This window comes from Eleutherodactylus coqui, chromosome 12 (assembly GCF_035609145.1).
Source record: "Eleutherodactylus coqui strain aEleCoq1 chromosome 12, aEleCoq1.hap1, whole genome shotgun sequence".
Taxonomy (NCBI): Eukaryota; Metazoa; Chordata; class Amphibia; order Anura; family Eleutherodactylidae; genus Eleutherodactylus; species Eleutherodactylus coqui.
In genome coordinates this window covers 80,639,298-80,659,377 of record NC_089848.1, presented here as the reverse complement: position 1 = coordinate 80,659,377, position 20,080 = coordinate 80,639,298, and the positions used below count along the sequence as shown (strand labels likewise).

At 42.9% G+C, this 20,080-nt stretch overlaps 1 protein-coding gene across 1 annotated transcript; it reads right to left on the bottom strand.

Moving 5' to 3' along the window:
* Positions 1 to 3,136: 3,136 nt before the first annotated feature.
* LOC136587176 (anterior gradient protein 2-A-like) lies at positions 3,137 to 19,811 on the bottom strand. The gene is made up of 8 exons (XM_066585715.1): positions 19,697 to 19,811; positions 15,557 to 15,682; positions 15,130 to 15,193; positions 14,682 to 14,734; positions 13,311 to 13,384; positions 10,688 to 10,751; positions 8,724 to 8,807; positions 3,137 to 3,362 (listed from the first exon to the last, which is right to left on the bottom strand). The coding sequence occupies exons 2-8, from the start codon at positions 15,672 to 15,674 to the stop codon at positions 3,313 to 3,315; spliced, it is 507 nt and encodes a 168-aa protein (XP_066441812.1). The 5' UTR covers positions 15,675 to 15,682; positions 19,697 to 19,811; the 3' UTR covers positions 3,137 to 3,312.
* Between the last annotated feature and the right edge of the window lie 269 nt (positions 19,812 to 20,080).

Sequence of the window (20,080 nt, the reverse complement as noted above, 5' to 3'; positions counted from 1 at the left end):
TGTGTGTCCTGTGTCTGTCTTGTAGTCAGTATGCCCCTTCACCATCCATTATGGTGCTCTTATACTGTCATTCCAGCATCTATGACTCAATTTGCTCATTGCTAACTATAGGGCAGCACGAATCTTTAAAGGGTCTGTCCAATCCAGGTATATGAACATGTTAGAGGAGGTCCCCTGTTCAGATGCATGTCAAGGCTGAGAGAAGAGAGAGACTTCTGCTCTGGCGGACTCGGCGCTACTATAGCGGGATGTTGAAAGGTGCTCAGAAATGTTAGATACTATGTCAAGTAAGGAGATTGTGTTTTACAAAAAAACTATTTTATTTTGTTATAGATTTGGGGCTAGCTGTAACAGAAAACCCCCAAAATAAATACACCAGGGTGAAAACTTTATTAAAATTTTAAACCAGCTACCTTTTAAAACCTGTTTGAAATTCTATACGGATTGCAATATGCTTACAAGAAACGGGTATTTCTTTGTTAACAATTATCAGATTTTCTGTATTAACCCTTTGCAGTCCAATTTTGGATTCAGGGTTTCCTAGGGGGTTTTCTCTTTCTGACATTATACAATGGCGCCATCTGCTGGTTAGAGGCAGTACTGCAGTATTGGACATGCTGGAGAGGCCCCCCAACAACAGAGCGGCCAGTAATATACAGTAAGAATACCCTGCAGGATGTCTTCCAACATCAGAAGCTGTACAGCCTTCAATCAGAATGTCTTTAGACGTCAGACAGTGGATTGGAAAGGGTGAAATGTCACGTGGTAAAGTGTCCCAAAATGTTCTAGTACCCTTCAGGTTTTTTTTTTGAAGTTTCCACTCTACAGCTAGATGCAATGATCCCTGGAGAGCAGTCTCTCTTGGATCCAGACATTTGTACTGTTGGTAAAGAGGGATTCGCACAAATCCTCTAAGCTAAAGCTGGCTGGGGAGCTCGACATGTCCCCTATCCTCTGGGGTGGTCACCGGGACCTCCCAGATTCATAGTAGATGGCTTCCCTATGTAGCGGCAACGAAACTCCAGTGCCAACAGTTCTGAGCTGTGGTGCTTGAGCAGGTACTATTTCACAACTGCACCAGGAAGCCCTAGAACAGCACCATAACTTGTCCAGAGACACACACAGCTGTCTCACATGTCAGCAGGAAGAAAAAGTTGCCCAGAAATGCAATCTGCTTCATTGATCCATCTTGGCCCAATATGGAGGTAAATCCAAAGCTAAAATACGCTAGTCTGAAATCTGCCTGTAGCTGTATTGGCTCATGCAGAGCCTGGACTACTATCAGGCTGCAGGAGTTGCTGCCCCTTGTGGTGGCGATGAGGATGGGAGATGCAGGCAGTAGTTTTGGGAGTCCTCTTCTGCTACACCGTATAAGAATAAGACTCATTTCACACAAGCCTATTAGGGGTGCATTTATAGGTCTGTAATACGGGCCTTTATCCTGGCCTGATGGTGGAGTTTACAGACCTGAACTCGGCCATCATAGATCCCTATAATGACCAAAGCTCAGGGTAAACCCCAGGGTTTGGCTAGGACACACGTCCGTATTATGGTTGCAGAAATGCGCCCGTAATGCCTTCATGTAAAACTGGGCTAAGGCTGTAAATGGGGAATAACTATAAAAGTCGTGCCGAGGTGGTCAAAAAGACTTCATGGGCAAAACAGCCTGGCTTGCATTCATTGCAACAGCATCAGTGTTATGTAGGGGGTAACCTGATCAGGGTCCCCATCCTTCATGGGCCTTGCAGTAGCTGTATCGTCTATGGTTTGTACACCCTTGGTCTACAAGCAGATGTAGTCTTAATTTGTAAGGTGTACAATGTGCAGTAATTAACCTCCCCTTTAAATGGATTCTCTAGGATTAGAAAAACATGGCTGCTTTCTTCCAAAAATAGCACCACTCTTGTCCACAGGTTGCATGTGGTATTGCAACTCCGCCCTGTTCATTTAATAGATCTGAGCTACAATACCAGACACAATACAAGGACACTTGTGCACTTTCTGGAAGAAAGCAGCCATGTTTTTACAATCTTGGACAACCCTTTTTGATTGTTGGATAGTCTTAGCCTTGTAAAAAGTATTTGCTTTTTTCATCATTTTAAACATGAATGAGTCCAAAAAGGACAATCTTTAAAAGGGGTTGTCCAGGAGTAAATTTATTGATGACCTATCCTTAAAATAGGTCAACTATAGTTGAGCAGTGGCTGTGCGCCATTCGGAACCCCCACCATTCAGCTGATTGAAGTGAGAGCAGCGCTCACCCATATGTCGCTGTCCCTTCAGTCTATACCAGGCACAGCGTCTTATACTGTACTAGCTGATTATTTGGTGTTGCCTGTGTATTTTATTTTTAGACATATATATATAATGTGTGTGTGTGTGTGTGTGTGTGTGTGTGTGTGTGTGTGTGTGTACTGATTTAATATATTTGTATATGAGGTAAGGGGAGGTCTTCTGTGTAATATCGTACTGCATGAGGAAGAGGTCGTCTGTGTAATATATTGGTAGATGAGAAGGAAGTTGTCTGTGTAAGATATCTGAGGAGCAGGAGGGTCTGTGTAATACTGGCATAATTAAAAATCAAAAACTTACCGACTACCCCTGTAATTTTTGTTGCCAATAGCAACCCATCACAGCTCAGCTTTCACTTATTATACTGCTGAGGTAAAATGAAAACTGTGCTGTGATTGGTTGCTATTGGCAGCACTGATTTTCCTTTTGGCCAGCTTTCATAAGAGTGGGTGCTGGGCTAATTTCTGTGTGGTACATAGTGGCTTAGTGCTGGTGAGAAGCTGTGTGGTAGTCTGAGCAGAGGAGGAGGTTGTCTGTGTAATATATTCTTATCTGAGGAGCAGGAGATCTGTGTAATATATTAGTATTTGAGGAGGAGGAGGAGGTCATCTGTGTAATAGATTAGTGTATGATGATGATACATCCTAATATATATTATATATAGTGGCTGCATTTGGTATTGCAGTTCAGCCTCATCCACCTGAATGAGATGGAACTGCTCTCAGGCCATGTGATCGATGAATGTGACGTCACCTGTCAGAGGAGGCTGCACCCTCTTTGATCAGCCGATCGGCAGCTTGATGCTGTACCTTACATGAAACACAATGTCGGCCAGAAACCACAATCACAAGTAACCAAGGTTGCTTTATTTTTTAAAAAAGGGTCAGGGGAAGTTACACACATTAGAAAAAACAGCTAATCCTTCAAGTACCGCTACATGTGTGTGTCGGTTGTGAAATATTATATCAGATGCATCCATACAATGAATATTTAATCTATGTATATACAGTTGGCGGGTCTCTACAGCTCAGTCTTCAGGAGTGTTAGAGCCTTCTTCATGTTCTCGTACACTAGAAGCAAAAATGAAAGGAAAATCCAGTGAACCAATCATTAAAGAGCTTTGGCGTGTACAGTATACAGTCTAGATGTTGAAGTCCATAATAAATTTAGTATGCAGTAAGCTCCTGCTGAGACTTAAAGGAGCTTGCTACCTTTCAATTATTAATGACCTATCTTGAACATAAGTCGTCACTCACTTATCAGCTATTGCCATCCGGAACCCCAGCTGATCGCCAAACCACTGTGGCCGGAGTTGATGTGTTGCTTGAAGCAGACAGCTCCGTACACACTGCAGTGGACTGGAATGGTACTGCAGGCAAAGTTCCCATTCCCTTGAAACATGTTTTGGATGTTGCCTTGCTTTTGCCAGTTATCTCTTAACGCAAATTGAACTGTTTCACAGTTATCCTGGAGCTCCTTCCCACTAGGAAGGCCTGTACTAAGTCACACTACACCACCCTCCAGGAACAGGGTGCACACCACCATCATCATCCGTAAACTTTGTAGAGTGAGTGGATGGAAGTGCAACTACCAAGCTGCCCCTCGCTCCAACCTGCTGCAGACTGGCATCACGAACTATAACCTCCATTATCCTTTTATTTGTAGCATAGTGGATGGGAGTCAGAGTACATAGCCGCCGTGAATACAAGCTAATCTCCCAACATTTCCCGCTCAGTACACATGCCCATACAGTAATTCTCTGGACCTACATAGACTTAAAGGGAATGGGTCCTCAGAAAATGACCTATTATATAAATCCCATTTTTGTGTTGAACAGATTTAGTTTTCAAATTTTCAGTCAATCTTAATTTAAAAAAAAATGAAATCCTGCGATTTTTCACACTGACCACCGGGCCTAATAGTAGCCTGTCACTTCCCGTTCTGTAGAGAAAACTTTGCAGCAGTCATCTAACTAATATCACAGGCAGGATTACACTGAGAGGTGACACTTGTATGTACATAACACAGGATCTATTACTCACAATAGGTATAAGCTGTGACTCCCTACTCCCCCTCCCTGCAAAATGACCCCCGCACACGTTACAGAGCATGTCTAGAACAGTCTCCATACAAGTCAATGGGTTCCCTCCTGTCCATCCTGTGAATAGCCCATGCAGCTGTTGCAAAGGATATCCTCTTAAGGCTGCTTTCACATGGGCTACAAAATTGTGCGATTTTTCCGACTATGCGACAGCACTACAAGACACATTCGTGAATCCCATGCTTTCCAATGGGTTCCTTCACATTAGCAATATTTTCACTGATGCTGTGTTGCGAGAAAAAAAATTGCGGTATGCTCTATCTTTCTGCGATGTGCTAATATTAATCGCCCATGTTATTTATTGAGTCTCCTTGTTTATCGCATCGCATGAACTTGCGATTTTCATGCTATGTGATGTCAACATTAGAAACTCTTATTGACTTTCGCAAAAGAAAATCCCCCAAAACCACAGCCCTTTACGCACGATTTTATTGGCTGTGATGCAAGATTATTCTCACCATATCGCTGAAAAATTGCGGGAACGAATAGCAATTTTGCCGTGATTTTCTTGCAGTTAAATTGCTGTCGCCCATGTGAACAAAGCCCAATGCTGCTAAATCTAGCTCAGGAAAGATGGCCGCCCCCCAAACTTATTTATGGACAACTGAATGAAAACTTCTACAATCAGAAAGTAAAAATAGAAACTGATTCACTATCTGGTTTTAATTAATACAAAACTAATTTGGTGATTTAGTCCCTTTTTAAATCGGTTTTATATAAAATGTGTAGTTTAGTTTTCCAACTTTTTCGAATGTACTTTTAATTTCAGTTCTTCACAACTTTCAAGATCTCTGCTTGTTATCAGTGAATGTAAACTTCATTTTACATACAAAGGCTGAAACATGTACAATCCTAAACATCCTTACTGTTGGGGCTACAAATGTACCATATACCCACTACCATCCTTTGTGGCAATGGCAGGAAGAGGAGGATGATGGTTGGGACTCTGCAGGCCTTCAGGAGTATATCAGTAACTATTCAATTTTTAAGGCAGCCAAGAAGGTACAGCGGGGGTGGGATATAAACATCAGTGAGAGAATTAGATATAAAATGTGATTCTATTCTCATTCTCCAGAAGAAAGTGGCTGTCTGTAATACTCACTTTATTTGGCTAGGTGGCGCTGTTGCATTATAAAATTTTTATTTTTAGTATTATGTGATTTTTTTTGGGGGGGGGGGGGGGGGGGAGTCTTATTTGGATGTAAATGCAAAGTTTTTGAGGGCTTTTTTTTGCTGTTTTTTTTTTTTTTTTTTACATAGCATAGTTTCTGTGATATGGTCCTTACCTGGTCTTTCAGGAAAAAAAAATAAAAGGGTTTGCAAGTTTCTTGGTGCACCACATATACAGGGAGTAGTCAAAAAGCCTCCTCCAGTGCTACATCTCAGTGCTATAATGAAATAACAGTAGTGCTATATAATGGTATGGCTCACTGGCTCCTGGGGGCCCCGGGACCATGGATTTCAATTTTGTGTTGTGGCCCCTATGAGAGAGTGTAAAACCCAATTGCAAAGTTGAAGAAGCATGTGGGAAGCAGAAATCCACTTTCTGTGTCTCTCTAGGACCACTACTAGGACTGAAGTAAGGAAAGCGTACTGGAAGTGGCCGCCTTCTACTACAATACATGCATGGAGCCGTTGCTGGACCTGCGTTCATTCTACTGACAATCAACGTGGATCGGTACTCAACTCTCCTGCAGACTACGGTGGACAACTTCCTGGATGATCCACCCCTATCATAGCAGAAAGAGGCCACTTCCAGTAAAATTTCCTTACTTCAGTCATAGCAGCAGTCCCATGGGACTTCAAGAAACACGAAAAGTTTGGGGTCTTATTCTCTCTTACAGGGGCCACAAAACAACATTGAAATCCATGTTCTGTTGCCCCCAGTGGTCCATGCGCCGTACCACCATGTAGCACATCCATGTCTTCCTATTCCAGTACACCATTGTTATCTCAATATAGCCGCCAGTCTACCACAGAGGCTGGTGCTGCTACTTTGTTATTTTTGTTCCTGCAACTTTACTTTGGGGGAAACTGGGTTTATTCATTTGATTTGCCTAGTGATAGGATCGTCTATCTCCCTCATTTTTTGAGGTTAAACTTTCCTGTTTTTGGGATTGACCGATTAGCTAGAAGCTGACTTTCTTTGTTCTCAAAAAAAATTTTATTTTTTTTTGGTTCCTGATGAGGCTACGCCATCCGTAGCGGAAACGTGTTGAACCCACAAAATAAGTCATTTGGCAGTTTGGTGTACTGCACTTTTGTCTTCGTTGACCATAGCTCACAAGAAATTGTATTGAGCTTTAGTGTTACTTATATGTCAGCCATACTTCTGACCTCTTTGAAAATAGCCGAAAAAGCGTGAATGCTCTCACACTTATGGCTTTTTTCTTGACAGCAAAGGCAGCATTTCCTTATGGGAGGAACAATACACCTGCTCTAAAAGCGGAGGTATTTTTTCTGTCTCTCATTTACTGAATAGCTGCAGCAATCTAAGCAAGCTGGGAACATCATTCTTAGTGAGAAGACCTAGATTATTTCTAGCTCTAGGACGTATACCACTGGGTATAGGGATAGAAAACCCGATACCGTTGGTACAAAATATCGGTCTCCTAGGTGATTTACACACTGCTTTCCCCTTTCTAAAATACAGGGGTGCAGTTTTTTATAGTGTTTTTGGGGGGGTTTTTTGTGTCTAAAATTTAGGAATTTGAGATACAAATTCCTTTTTATTTTTTATTAATGATTAAAAGTTATGTTTTAGAGATACAACAGAACCCTTACTGTGACATCTTATTTGGATGTAAATGCAAAGTTTTTGAGGGCTTTTTTTGCTGTTTTTTTTTACATAGCATAGTTTCTGTGATACGGTCCTTACCTGGTCTTTCAGAAAAAAATAAATAAAAGGGTTTGCAAGTTTCTTGGTGCACCACATATACAGGGAGTAGTCAAAAAGTCTCCTCCAGTGCTACATCTCAGTGCTATAATGAAATAACAGTAGTGTATAGTAGTGCTATATAATGGTATGGCTCACTGGCTCCTGGGGGCCCCGGGCCCATGGATTTCAATTTTGTGTTGTGGCCCCTTTGAGAGAGTGTAAAACCCAATTGCAAAGTTGAAGAAGCATGTGGGAAGCAGAAATCTACTTTCTGTGTCTCTCTAGGAGCACTACTAGGACTGAAGTAAGGAAAGCGTACTGGAAGTGGCCGCCTTCTGCCACAATATATGCATGGAGCCGCTGCTGGACCTGCGTTCATTCTACTGACAATCAACGTGGATCGGAACTCAACTCTCCTGCAGACGACGGTGGACAACTGCCTTGATGATCCGGCCCTATCGTAGCAGAAGGAGGCCACTTCCAGTAAGATTTCCTTACTTCAATCATAGCAGCAGTCCCATGGGACTTCAAGAAACATGGAAAGTTTGGGGTCTTATTCTCTCTTACAGGGGCCACAAAACAAAATTGAAATCTATGTTCTGTTGCCCCCAGTGGTCCATGCACCGTACCATCATGTAGCACATCTATGTCTTCCTATTCCAGTACACCATCTCAATATAGGACACCAGTACTGAGATGTAGCGCTGGATCCATCCTTTTGACTGCTCCCTGCATTAACAGAGTAGTTTTAGTGTTAGCACCAGTATTCCTGTAGTGGTCTACAGCAGTTTAAGAGTTAAAGCCATTATCCAGAATTTCAAGAGATTAATCTATGAGCAGGGAATGGTATGAAATAAAAATAACCAGTACTCGGTGTCTCACTTTTGGTTGTTTTCCTGCTGATTCTGCAGGGATGATGATATATACAACATTCATGTTACCACTACAGCCAATCACTAGCTTCCGCATGTCATACAATTGGCTGCAGGGGAGGATCAAAGTACTGTGTTTATTTTATACCACTTCCCTGCTCTTTATAGGGCCATAAGACTAAATGTTAAAATTCTGGTTACCTTCAGCCACCACTAGAGGGAGCTCACTGCATATATTTATACAGTTCACAAAACTAACTGTACATATCTGTGTGTATGGAGCTCCCCCTAGTGGTGGTCACAGATCACAAAAATTGAAAGTTCCTGCGTTGCGATAAAAAGGAGGCTCCATAGGCAAACATGGGGGAAAGAGGGGGAAAAAAAACAACACAAAGCACAGAAAGACAGGACATGCTGCAATTTTTAAGCCTAGCAACATTGCATGAGTGGAAACATTGCAAATGGGAGTGAAACCCATTTTGCGCAATTTTATCGCAACTGTAAAGGCACCCTACAGAAAGGAATGTTTGAGCACAAGAAGATCATCCTCACATTGACCAATTATGGAACGGCTACTTACACAGATCAACATCGGTTGGCTCATATGTGTAACGGTGGTTGGAATATTTCCCGGGAAGGTCTGCTCTGACTACAAGGGAGGGATCTGGGGAAAAAAACATGAAAACATAAAAAACACAAGTGAGATTTCTTTAGTAGGGCATCTGATAATCCAGAAAGTCTGATAAAAACAAAGTGTTAGTAGATGCTGAAATGTCCAATTCTGGCACTAAATCCGTGCCACGATCTGCGCACAATACGTGTCTCATTCATTTGCATGGGACTCCACATTGAGGTCTTCACCATGTGGATTCTCTCGCCGTGAATTTCAAATCTGCTTTGCAGAAAAGAAGACAGCAGACTAGAGATGAGCGAACGTGCTCGGCCACGCCCCTTTTCCGCCCGAGTACCGCGATTTTCGAGTACTTCCGTACTCGGGCGAAAAAATTCGGGTGGCGCCGTGGGTGAGTGGGGGGTTGCAGCGGGGAGTGGGGGGGAGAGGGAGAGAGAGAGGGCTCCCCCCTGTTCCCCGCTGCTACCCCCACTCACCCACGGCGCCCCCCGGCCACCCCGAGTACTTTTCACTCGAGTATTGAAGTACTCGAAAATGGCGGTACTCGATCGAGGAATTACTCGAAACGAGTACGTTCGCTCATCTCTACAGCAGACGTATCCCTCCTTGATGCAGATCTGAGCAGAATGGAAATTCCGCATGCAGATTTGGCCATTGACAGAGCCTAATTTTGCACGTGGAACCACATCAAAATCTATGGCAGAAATCCACAGCTTAGATGCAGATATTTGCCGCAGTTTTATAGGTGGAATCCACTCATCCAAATCTCCTCCGGCTCCCGTCGTGTGAGCATACCCGTAAAGGCATTTTCCAGGGAAGTACTATTGATAACCTATCCTATCCTCAATACCCCAGTGTGTAGCGGCAATGACAGCGAGCCTCCGATCAGATGTGGTCCCAAGTGGTGCACCCCAGCCAATAAGTATTGTTGACCTGAAGATGTCAACAATAGTATTTCCCTGGAAATGCACACAATCAATCTAAAAGGGGTATGTTTGTCTACAATCTTGCTCACAGTTTCCTATCTTATCAAGCAGAATAGTGAGTGCAGCTCTGGAGTATAATACAGGATATAACTCCGGATGAGTACAGGAAAAGTAATGTATGTACACAGTGACTCCACCAGCAGAAGAGTGAGTGCAGCTCTGGGGTATAATACAGGATGTAACTCAGGATCAGTACAGGATAAGTAATGTAATGTATGTACACAGTGACTCCACCAGCAGAATAGTGAGTGCAGCTCTAGAGTATAATACAGGATGTAACTCAGGATCAGTACAAGATAAGTAATGTAATGTATGTACACAGTGACTCCACCAGCAGAATAGTGAGTGCAGCTCTGGAGTATAATACAGGATGTAACTCAGGATCAGTACAGGATAAGTAATGTATGTACACAATGACTCCACCAGCAGAATAGTGAGTGCAGCTCTGGAGTATATTACAGGATGTAACTCAGGATCAGTACAGGATAAGTAATGTAATGTGTGTACACAGTGACTCCACCAGCAGAATAGGGAGTACAGCTGTGGAGTATAATACAGGATGTAACTCAGGATCAGTACAGGATAAGTAATGTGATGTATGTACACAGTGACTCCACCAGCAGAATAGTGAGTGCAGCTCTGGTGTATAATACAGGATGTCACTCAGGATCAGTGCGGGATGTGTAATGTAATGTTTTTACACAGTGACTTCATCAGCAGAATAGGGAGTACAGCTCTGGAGTATAATACAGGAAATATCTCAGGATAAGTATTGTCATATTTTTACAAACTGACTCGGCTCAGATGCTCAGATTGTAACTCTGTCCTATGATATTTTATTACTCTGGTTTCTTAATGTAAATAGTAAGCATAGTTTACCAAAAGGTTCAGGGTAGGTTAATAATTTCTTCAATACATTCAACTCACCCACAAATACAATCTTAGGCACATACTGTCCATCGAGAAGGAGGTTCTTATCTGTGGGGTCATACTGGAAGATGGAAAAACAAAAAAACATTCCATTCACTGACACTTTTTACCATTATAGTTAATGAATATTTTTGCAACCATTTTTTGCATTGCTCTAGTGCCTCTAGAATAATAAAAAAAACAGTAACTGATAAAATATTCTTGATTACAAATCTATTGTTCTATATATACACAACTACTATGCAGACCTATGTGCCTCTAAAGTCACAGCCAACAACCCCTGTCATTTTTCCATCTGCCCTTTCCTGCTGCCTGTAGTTTATCAAGAAGAGGCTGTAGAGGGAGTGCAGTGGTATGTGACTACAGGATTTGCTTGTAGTCTGTTACCATGGATACAAATAGGTCTGTATAGAAGTTGTATACACAAAACAGCAGATTTTTAATCAGGACCGTAAGGCTGCCTTCACACAGCAGTAAATGCTGCAGAATCACTGCGGAAATTCTGCAGCATTTACAGTACAAGATAAGTGAATGAGACTTTACAAACCTCCTTCACACCTTGCAGAATTTTTCTGCAACAAATCCACATCAAATTTGAAAAACGCTGGGTTTTAGATTTCTGCAGCATGTCTATTTATGTTGGGGAAACCTTGTATCTAACACACATTTTTTGCCATACAGATCAATGGGTAGCAAAAACCGCACCACAGTCCGCAAATGGAGTAATGTTACAGTTTTTGCAGCTTTTCCATTGCGAAAATGCTCTGATTACGCTTGGAAAAAGAATATGGCATTGGTGGATGTTTGTAATAAAGTTTTCCAGCGCGACCTCAGCAGCAGGAACAACCACTGCCATATCACGAAAACACAACACATCCCGCAACGGAAAATCTGCAAAGAAAACCCCAATTACGTATACAAATTCCAAAAATAATGCTCATTAATGCTGCCCATCTGCAGAAATGCAACAAAAATTCTGCAGCAGATTTTCCGCAGCCCATATGTTCTGTATGAACGTGCCTAAGGCTGCATTCACACGAACGTATATCGGCTCGGTTTTCATGCCGAGCCGATATACATCGTCCTCCTCTGCAGGAAGGGGGGAGGATGGAAGAGCCAGGAGCAGGAACTGAGCTCCCGCCCCCTCTCTGCCTCCTCTCCACCCCTCTGCATTATTTGCAATGGGGAGAGGTGGGATGGGGGTGGGGCTAATTCTCACCACTTAGCCCCACCCCCGCTCCACCTCCTTTCATTGCAAACAGTGCAGAGGGGCGGAGAGGGGGTGGAGAGGAGGCGGGAGCTTAGTTCCTACTCCTGGCTCTTCCATCCTCCCCCCCTGCAGATGAAGACGACGTATATCGGCTCGGCGTGAAAACCGAGCCGATATACGTTCGTGTGAATGCAGCCTTAAGGGTACTTTCATATATGCTATAATATTTTGCGTGGAACATATTCACGCCAAATCTACATGTGTAACACGTGGATTGCAGTGGAGTTGTTGTGGATTTGCAATTCTGATTTTATTCATGGTAGACATGCTGATTTGGGCATGATATATTCTATGTAGAATATGTTGGCGCATGTGCAAGCACCCTAAGCAAACTTGCTCAAGTTTGCTATATAATTGATGCAGTGTAGAAATTTTAAACAATATTGCAAAACTATGCACATTGTCCATCATGCCTTAATAGCTCTCTTGTTATCTTAAAATCACAGAGGTGAGAGAAAAAAAAGTACAAAGACATAACTCACAGAAAAAGAAGCCAAAAATGCACAATCTGATAAATTGCAGAGAAGGCTCAATCACCATTAGACGCTGGTAGAATGCAGAGAGCCAGATTGCAATACTAGCAAGCTAAATGTTCAATGCTGACTAGTATACAGCCACCCAGCTCAAGCGAGCCCAGATTGGGAGAGGGGTGACTGCTAACAAACATAGTCTGCACATGTGAACTGATACCAAGGATGCTGGCAATAGATAAGTGAAACACACTATGCAGGATTACAACCCCTACTGGCAAAGCAGTGGATTTCCTTGTATCAAGAGAGTGTGCCACACTAGCAGGACATCCTCGGCTCACTCAGCATCTATAGCAAACTGCATTAAAAAAAAATCAATCAAAAACACTGCTAAATGCAGGTGTTAGTCTGCATTTTGGCCAAGACACAGAACCTACGCTATCTCGGTATTAACTAGATTAAAATCACAGAGGTGAGAGAGAAAAAATGTACAAAGACATAACTCACAGAAAAAGAAGCCAAAAATGCCCCAGCTAATAAACTGCAGGGCAGGCTCAATCGCCATCCTCCATTCACAGTGAACAGGCAGTGTTCATAGATTAGTGTCTCCTCTTTCTCCGATAGTCGCTTGGTATTTGGGAAAGCTATTATCCAAGCGACTCTGACAAGTGAGGGATGTCTCGCTCAGTGCCCCGTCAGTGGCCGTGTGTACACTAGACGACTATTGCTGAAAATCGCTGTCTCGAGCGATAATTTGGGTGAAAATTACCTTCACACAGAGACCAGACATGTATGAAGTGTCAAGACTGGAGGATGAACCCCCGTAGAGTATCTATTATATAGGATTTATTTCTTTGTAGGCAGCATTTTCTGTACTTACGATAACATTGAGGAGGATAAACTTGTCTGCAATTTTCTGAATTCCCTTGTGGTCGGCAAATGCTTTCTTCAGGGCTGCAAGAAATATCAGATCATGTGGTTCTTATACTGTATATGGATATATTCCTCATACACATAATTACTGGTTTCCTCTCAACATTTCCACTGAACAATGTTGAGAGGTTGCAAAAATAACCCCCAGAGCTCTGTAAGCCATTTGATGAGGTCCAATACAGTTGTCACTTCCCATCCCCCACACTCTGACATAAAGGGGAAGAAGTTGGAATATGCAGCTAAAGGTACCTTTACATGGGATAATTATCATCCGAATTCTCGCTAAAAACAGAACATTTAAGCAAGAATTGTTCTGTGTAAATGCGGCCGCTGACAGGACATTGAGCGACAAATCACTTGATTGTCGGAGACATTGGGTATTAGCAGGACTAGAAAACAAGCAGCTGTCGGGCCAGGGAAACAGAAGCTTGGAGACTTGCATATGAGCATCTTTTATCATTCTCATAATACATTGCTATACTTCAGTACAGCAGTGTATTATAAAGCCTATAAAGCTCAGCCATAAGCCACCATAGCTGGCAGACCTGGAGGCCATATTCAAGCCTCTGAGTGCAATAGCAACCCACTGGGACCTGAGGTACCTTTACCTATACTGTAATGGGTGACAGAGGGAGCTCCCTCCCTTTGGCAGCCCTTTACATGCCGTGGTCATATTGACCGTGGCATGTAAAGGGTTAAACAGCAAAGATTGGTGGTTTCTCCAGTCCCTGCTGTTTGAGCAGGTGGTAAGTAGGTATTCCACACTCAGGTACCTGCTTCAGAGAGACCATTAGTTTCAACCAGTGGGGGTTCTGCTGCTGAGACTCTCACTGCTAGAACGAGAGGGCTGCAGTGCCCACCTGAGTGCCACTTTGTCTGTCTTCACTGCCTCATAGAGCTGCATAGACACTTTTTCGATAAGCACTGTAGCCACTTTACTCTAGTAATAATTGGAGCTCTCAAAAGTGAAACCCCCACTGATCAAAACATTTGACATGTCCAAAAGTTTCACAAAAGTGCAGTTAATTCTTTAAAGTGATTGGTGCTGTGTTTTTTTTTTTTTAAATACAGAACTCCAAATGCCATGTATAGACAGAGATAAATAATAAAACACTGTCTTCCTGTATTCACCACTAGAGGGAGCTCACAAGATTACTGTATACAGTTTATACATTTAACTCAATAACAACACTGTATAAAGTAAGTTTATGTTTCTGATTTTTGACCCATGATATATATTTTCATCTAATAGTACATGAAGCAGTCTTTTGATGAATATATTACTGGCACATGGTCAAACTGTACCCGTCCTTCTTACCTTGTGAGTGTGGGCAATCGTCTCTGTGGTTAATGACCATCAAGGGTTTGTTTCTGGGAAACATGTGATTAAAGTTATTATCTTTATTTTTTAAGACAGAAAATTGCTAAATATTAAAAAATGTTTTTAGTAATAGGTTTTGAAAGTACCTCCCAAAAGTAAGAAAAAAATCCAAAAACAAATGACAAAAAAATCTAAAAAATATCCAGAAAAAAAGTAAAAAAAAAATAAAGAAATAACAAAATTCTTTTGGCTACAATATACTGTATGTTTAGTTCCCTAGGAGGTAAGTAAGACTTCTGCGCCTTCAACTTTTCCTATCCACAAACGGCACCAGGTGAAATCGGCTTTCTGGTATAATTCAATGCTATAATATGAAAGTTACGCTAGGTGGCGCCCTAGATCCAAAAGCTACTCAGACATCTTCCATAACTGACCCGATACTGACCCGCTCTTGGCTTTGAATAGAGCTTCCTCATATGTCTGCACCCAGTCGTGTTTGTCGCCCCACCCTGTAGAGAGAGATCACGTAGAAAGTTATCTCAGAGATTGTGCACAACGTAGGCAGTAAGCACACAGGAAAGCTGGACGTAGACTAAAAGTTTCCTACTCCAGTCAGATGAACAGTACTATAGAATTCATTATTGGAAGGTTCATACTTAAGGGGGGACAATAGATTAGGAAAAAGGATGTGCTTTTTTTTTTTTTAAGACTAGTAATATCCACCGATTGAAGGAGGTTTATTGATTTTAATTGATGCAACGCAAACTGAATGACAAACTCAGCTTTACTACACCTGGGTAAACACGAGACAGCCTAGAAAGATTAGACTTAAATGAATAGCATTAAGGAGTTGTATTTGTCTTGTATTTTACCTCTGGAGAGAGTCTGAGGTTTGACGGTTTCGGTTTTTGTCTTGGGGGGCACATCTTTGGCCAGAGAGAGTGAGGTAGCCACAAACAGAAGAACCACAGACTTCAGTGCAGTTTCCATGATGATCACTGAGAAGAAAACGCACATATATATGGTCAGCATAGTTGGGTCAAGTAGACCTGTAGGTTTATATCTGTGATGGCACTGCCATGGTGGCATCTATTGCTTGGCAAGGGCACACTATACTGTGGGAGTCATACAGCTCATGATCATGGAGCTCAGGTTAGACCCATACCACCTCCTCCTGGGCGGAGTAAATGTCGCAAAAAAGGGAGGAAGGAGCAGTTTGGAAGAGCAAATGTGCATCAAGCCAAACAGGAGGGAATAGGGAAGTCCTGTAATGAAGGGGTGCTGATGGGAACATCCGGGCCCCCTGTTCTTTATGTCTTAGCCAATTTTTCTTAGTTACCTTTGTCATAATATGCTAAATTGCCATTTTATTTTATGGTGGGTCCCATGCAGGCTTACCACCATTCCTGGAGTGATTTCAATACTAAAATGTTGCTTGAGAATTGCTCTCACAGAGTGTTAAAGTTAAAGAGCTCCGAATAGGATGCTCACTTTAGCCCTGCCCATGAGGAAGGTAACTTCTCTGATGCCCCTCCCCAGAGCAGCCTCTGACACAATGTTAGTCCCATAGACTCAACCCAAATCACAAATTAAAGTGATACAATGTAACGCAACATTGAGAACTAATAAAGAAGAATCACAAGTACTCCTCTGTCCTTGAATCATCCTCCTCTAACAAATTATTGTATGTGCTGTCTTCATTATAGAGGCTTCTGGGAAAGCTGATTAAACATCATTACAGCTCTTGTCATTGGTGTTGAGCGAACCGAACCAGTAGACCCCCATTTCAAATTGAACTTTGCTAAAAGTTTGATTTGGTACAAAACAGAACCAAACTTTCAGCAGCGTTCTACCTAAAACAAGGTTCTACTGGTTCATTTCCCTCAACACTACTGCTGAACACTGGTGTATAACACCGTGTAAGGGCTCTTTCCCTCGAGCGTATATCGGCTGGACGTTTTTACGGTTGGCCGATATACGCTGTGATCTGATGCATTGGATTCCAATGCATCAGATCACATGGCCGTATTCCCGCGCTGTAAAAGCGCCCATCTGGCCAATATAGCGCCGAGCGTTTTTACGTCGGGCCCAAAAGATAGTCTTGGAACTATCTTTTGGGTCAGAATACGTCGGCCGCTGCATGGGCTCCTATGGGAGCCAATGGCATATATTTATTTTCAGCCCCACTTCACCACTATTCAGCAAATCCAGCAACCTGATTGGTTTTGATTGACAATTCCAGCAACCTGATTGTTTGGGTTGTCTGTTTTAGAATTCCAGCAACCTGATTGGTGTATAGTGCTGAAGTGGGGCTGAAAATAAATATATGTGGTTGGGGCAGGGGCAGAGCTCAGCTAAGCTCTTGCCCCCTCCCCCTATCCACAGCCAGCAATGGGAGGAGACGGGGCAGCACTTAGCTCTGCCCCCCTCCCGCCCCTTCCCATTGCAATCAGCCGGAGAGGAGAAGAGAAGAGGTGAGCCAGCGAGGGGGAGGGAAGGGGAAGGCTCAACGTCATGGCAGCCTCGGAGTATATGAATCGGGGCCCATGCCGTGTAAGCAGGTGCACAAACATTAGATTTGTGCACCGGTTCACGAGCTTTTATGCCCCAGATGGTAGCGTATATCAGCCGGCCATGAAAACGGCGGCCGATATACGATTGTGGGAATAAGGGTCATAAAAGCCCAGTATAACACTCTCAGGGTGCATTAACACGAGCGAGTACAATATCGGGCTGAGAAACAGACAGATATCGCACTTGCAAACCCGCAATATATATAGAATTGCGATGCACTTTGTGGCTAAATCGTATGACGCTCGCATTGCTGCATTTATGATTTTCAAGTGTATGAAAAATGCATGTGAAGATCCGCTATTATTCCCTATGGGAGCTAAAAGGCATGCGAGCACGATGCGACTTTTTTTTCTTGCTCCTATAGAGAAGAATGGGCAAATCTTCAACAGAATCGGCCAAAAATAGGTCATGCTGCAATTTTTTTCTCGTAGCGCTGCAAGAATTTTTTTTTTTAAATCGCACATGTAAATGCACCCAAAGCAATGCGTTCTTTCCCCCTGCGATTTCAGTGCATCTTACAACACACAGAGATCATGTGGGAAAATTTCCTGTAGAAGTGCACCCTCAGGGCTCTTGCCCGTTTTTCTTGCGCGTTTTTATTCACGCAATATTGGCCCCTGTACACAGGTGGTAATTCCACACGGGATTTCCCGCAGAATTTCCGCCCGTGTCCACCTGCATAGGATTGCATTAGATAACGCAATCCTAGGCAGACGGCCGTGATTTGTCCATGTGAAAACACACGCAGAAAACGCGGCATATTCTATTTCTGCGTGGGACTCGCAGAGGCCCGCACCGAAATGTCAGTGGTGACGGGTCGGCTCCTCCTTGCGCATGTGCCAGCTGGGCGGCAGCTGACACACAGTACAGAGAGAAGACGCCGGGAGCGGGCGAACCGCAGGACTGTGCAGGGGCATGGGTCCGCATTTCGCAGCGAGAATTCTCGCAGCGGGATCCGACCCGGCCGTCTGCAGGCGGCCATTGCTGCTTTTTTTACGCACATGCCAATGAGACTATCTAATGTTAAAAACGCATTGCACAAAAATCGCCGTTTGTGCTTTGCGATTTTTGTGCGATACGTTTTTAACATTAGAAAGTTCCATTGACACTTGCGTTAAAAAAACGGGGCCCTTAGTGTTACTCACCAGTGTCGGGGCTTTGGTGAACTTCCAATTGGTTTCATACTAATTCGGACAGATCTGAATTTTTTGCAAACTGGCTGAACCAAGATATTCAAAAGTTTGCTGATAACTAGTTATGTCACCTAACTAGTTATGTCATACTAGTCACCTGTACAGATAATAGCAAACCTGTCTGGTTATACAGCGACATGGGAATCTATGGTTTGTCTTCCAGCTTTCTACATCCCTGAATGACAACTTTGTCAAGGCATGCAGCAAAACGAAAGTGCATTGCAGTTTAATCACCAGTCAGAAGCCTAGAAAAGCTAGGTGACAATCATTACCTCCACCATAAGAATTGTCACTCTACTTTTTTAGAACCCTGGATGATAAATTTGTCTAGTTATGCAGTGAAATGAGAGTATATCACAGTATAATTGATAATCATGAGCCTAGGAAAGCTTGGAGACAAGTATTTCAGCTCCAAAATGGATTGTCATCCAGCTTTTCTCGACCCCTGAATGGTAAATGTGTCTAGTTATGCAGTGAAATCAGAGTATTTCACTGTATAATTGATACTTGGGAGCCTAGAACAGCTGGGGGGTATTCATTGCAACTCCCATAGGGATTGTCACCCAGCTCTTGTGGACCCCTGAATAACAAATTTGTCTAGTTATGCAATGAAAGGACATTGTATTACTGTATAACTGACAGAACAGAACCTCCTAGGAAAGCTGAGTGATAACTGTCACACAGTCACCCACAGTTTCCACACTACTCAACGATAAATCTGACTATTTCTGAAGTCAAATGAATGTATTATTGTATAATTGACTGTCAGAAGCCTAGAATAGTTGGGTGCAACCATTACATCTCTCATATAGATAGTTACCCAACTTTTCCAGACTCCTGAATGACAATTCTATGTAGTTGTGCAGTAAAATGGGAATGTATCATTATATGAAAACCCTTGCAAGAGTTGACGTCACCCAGCTTCCCCAGAAACAGAAAAAAGCTAAGAAACAGAAAAGGACAAGTCAAGGACTTTATGCCAAGTTCCCTCCTAGCGTGAGCACTAAAGTACAGGCATCCCCAGCTGCGAACGCATTTGCTGAGTAAATATAATATCGCGGTAATTAAAAGTTTCCATGGTAACCAGGAATTAACGCAACCAAGAGAGGAGTACAAGCGTTCCTTGTATCAGATCTCATCCCAGGATAGTAAATGTCTGTTACTGCCAACTGTTTTTTCTATTAATTGCAGTAATTCAATACTAAGTACCCAAAAGAATGAGACAATTCAGTGCCAGCGACTCACCTCCTCTACGGTGCCAGGGGTAAGGATTCAGCTGTGAGTTACTTGGTGCTGACTTGTGCTATATATACACACCTGGGCACACCTGTCCCCGCCCTGGCATCTCCGCATGAATAGGTGAGGTGCTGCCTCTACAATGCTGATGGACCCTCCCTCTAAGCCAAGGAATCTCATCAGGGAGGGTTAAGAGATGGGCGGGAGTCCAGGTACAGGTAAATGGGAAATAGTGATTGCCTGAAGGCTGATTTGTCCCTGTGCGATTGGATACAAGGCCATAAGAGTAGTAACCATATACTATGTCACTACACAGATTAGTATACTGTGTCATGAGGAATTTAGTTTCCAGATAGGCTGGGACCGGTCCTGCTCCGGTGTTCTCATTTATTA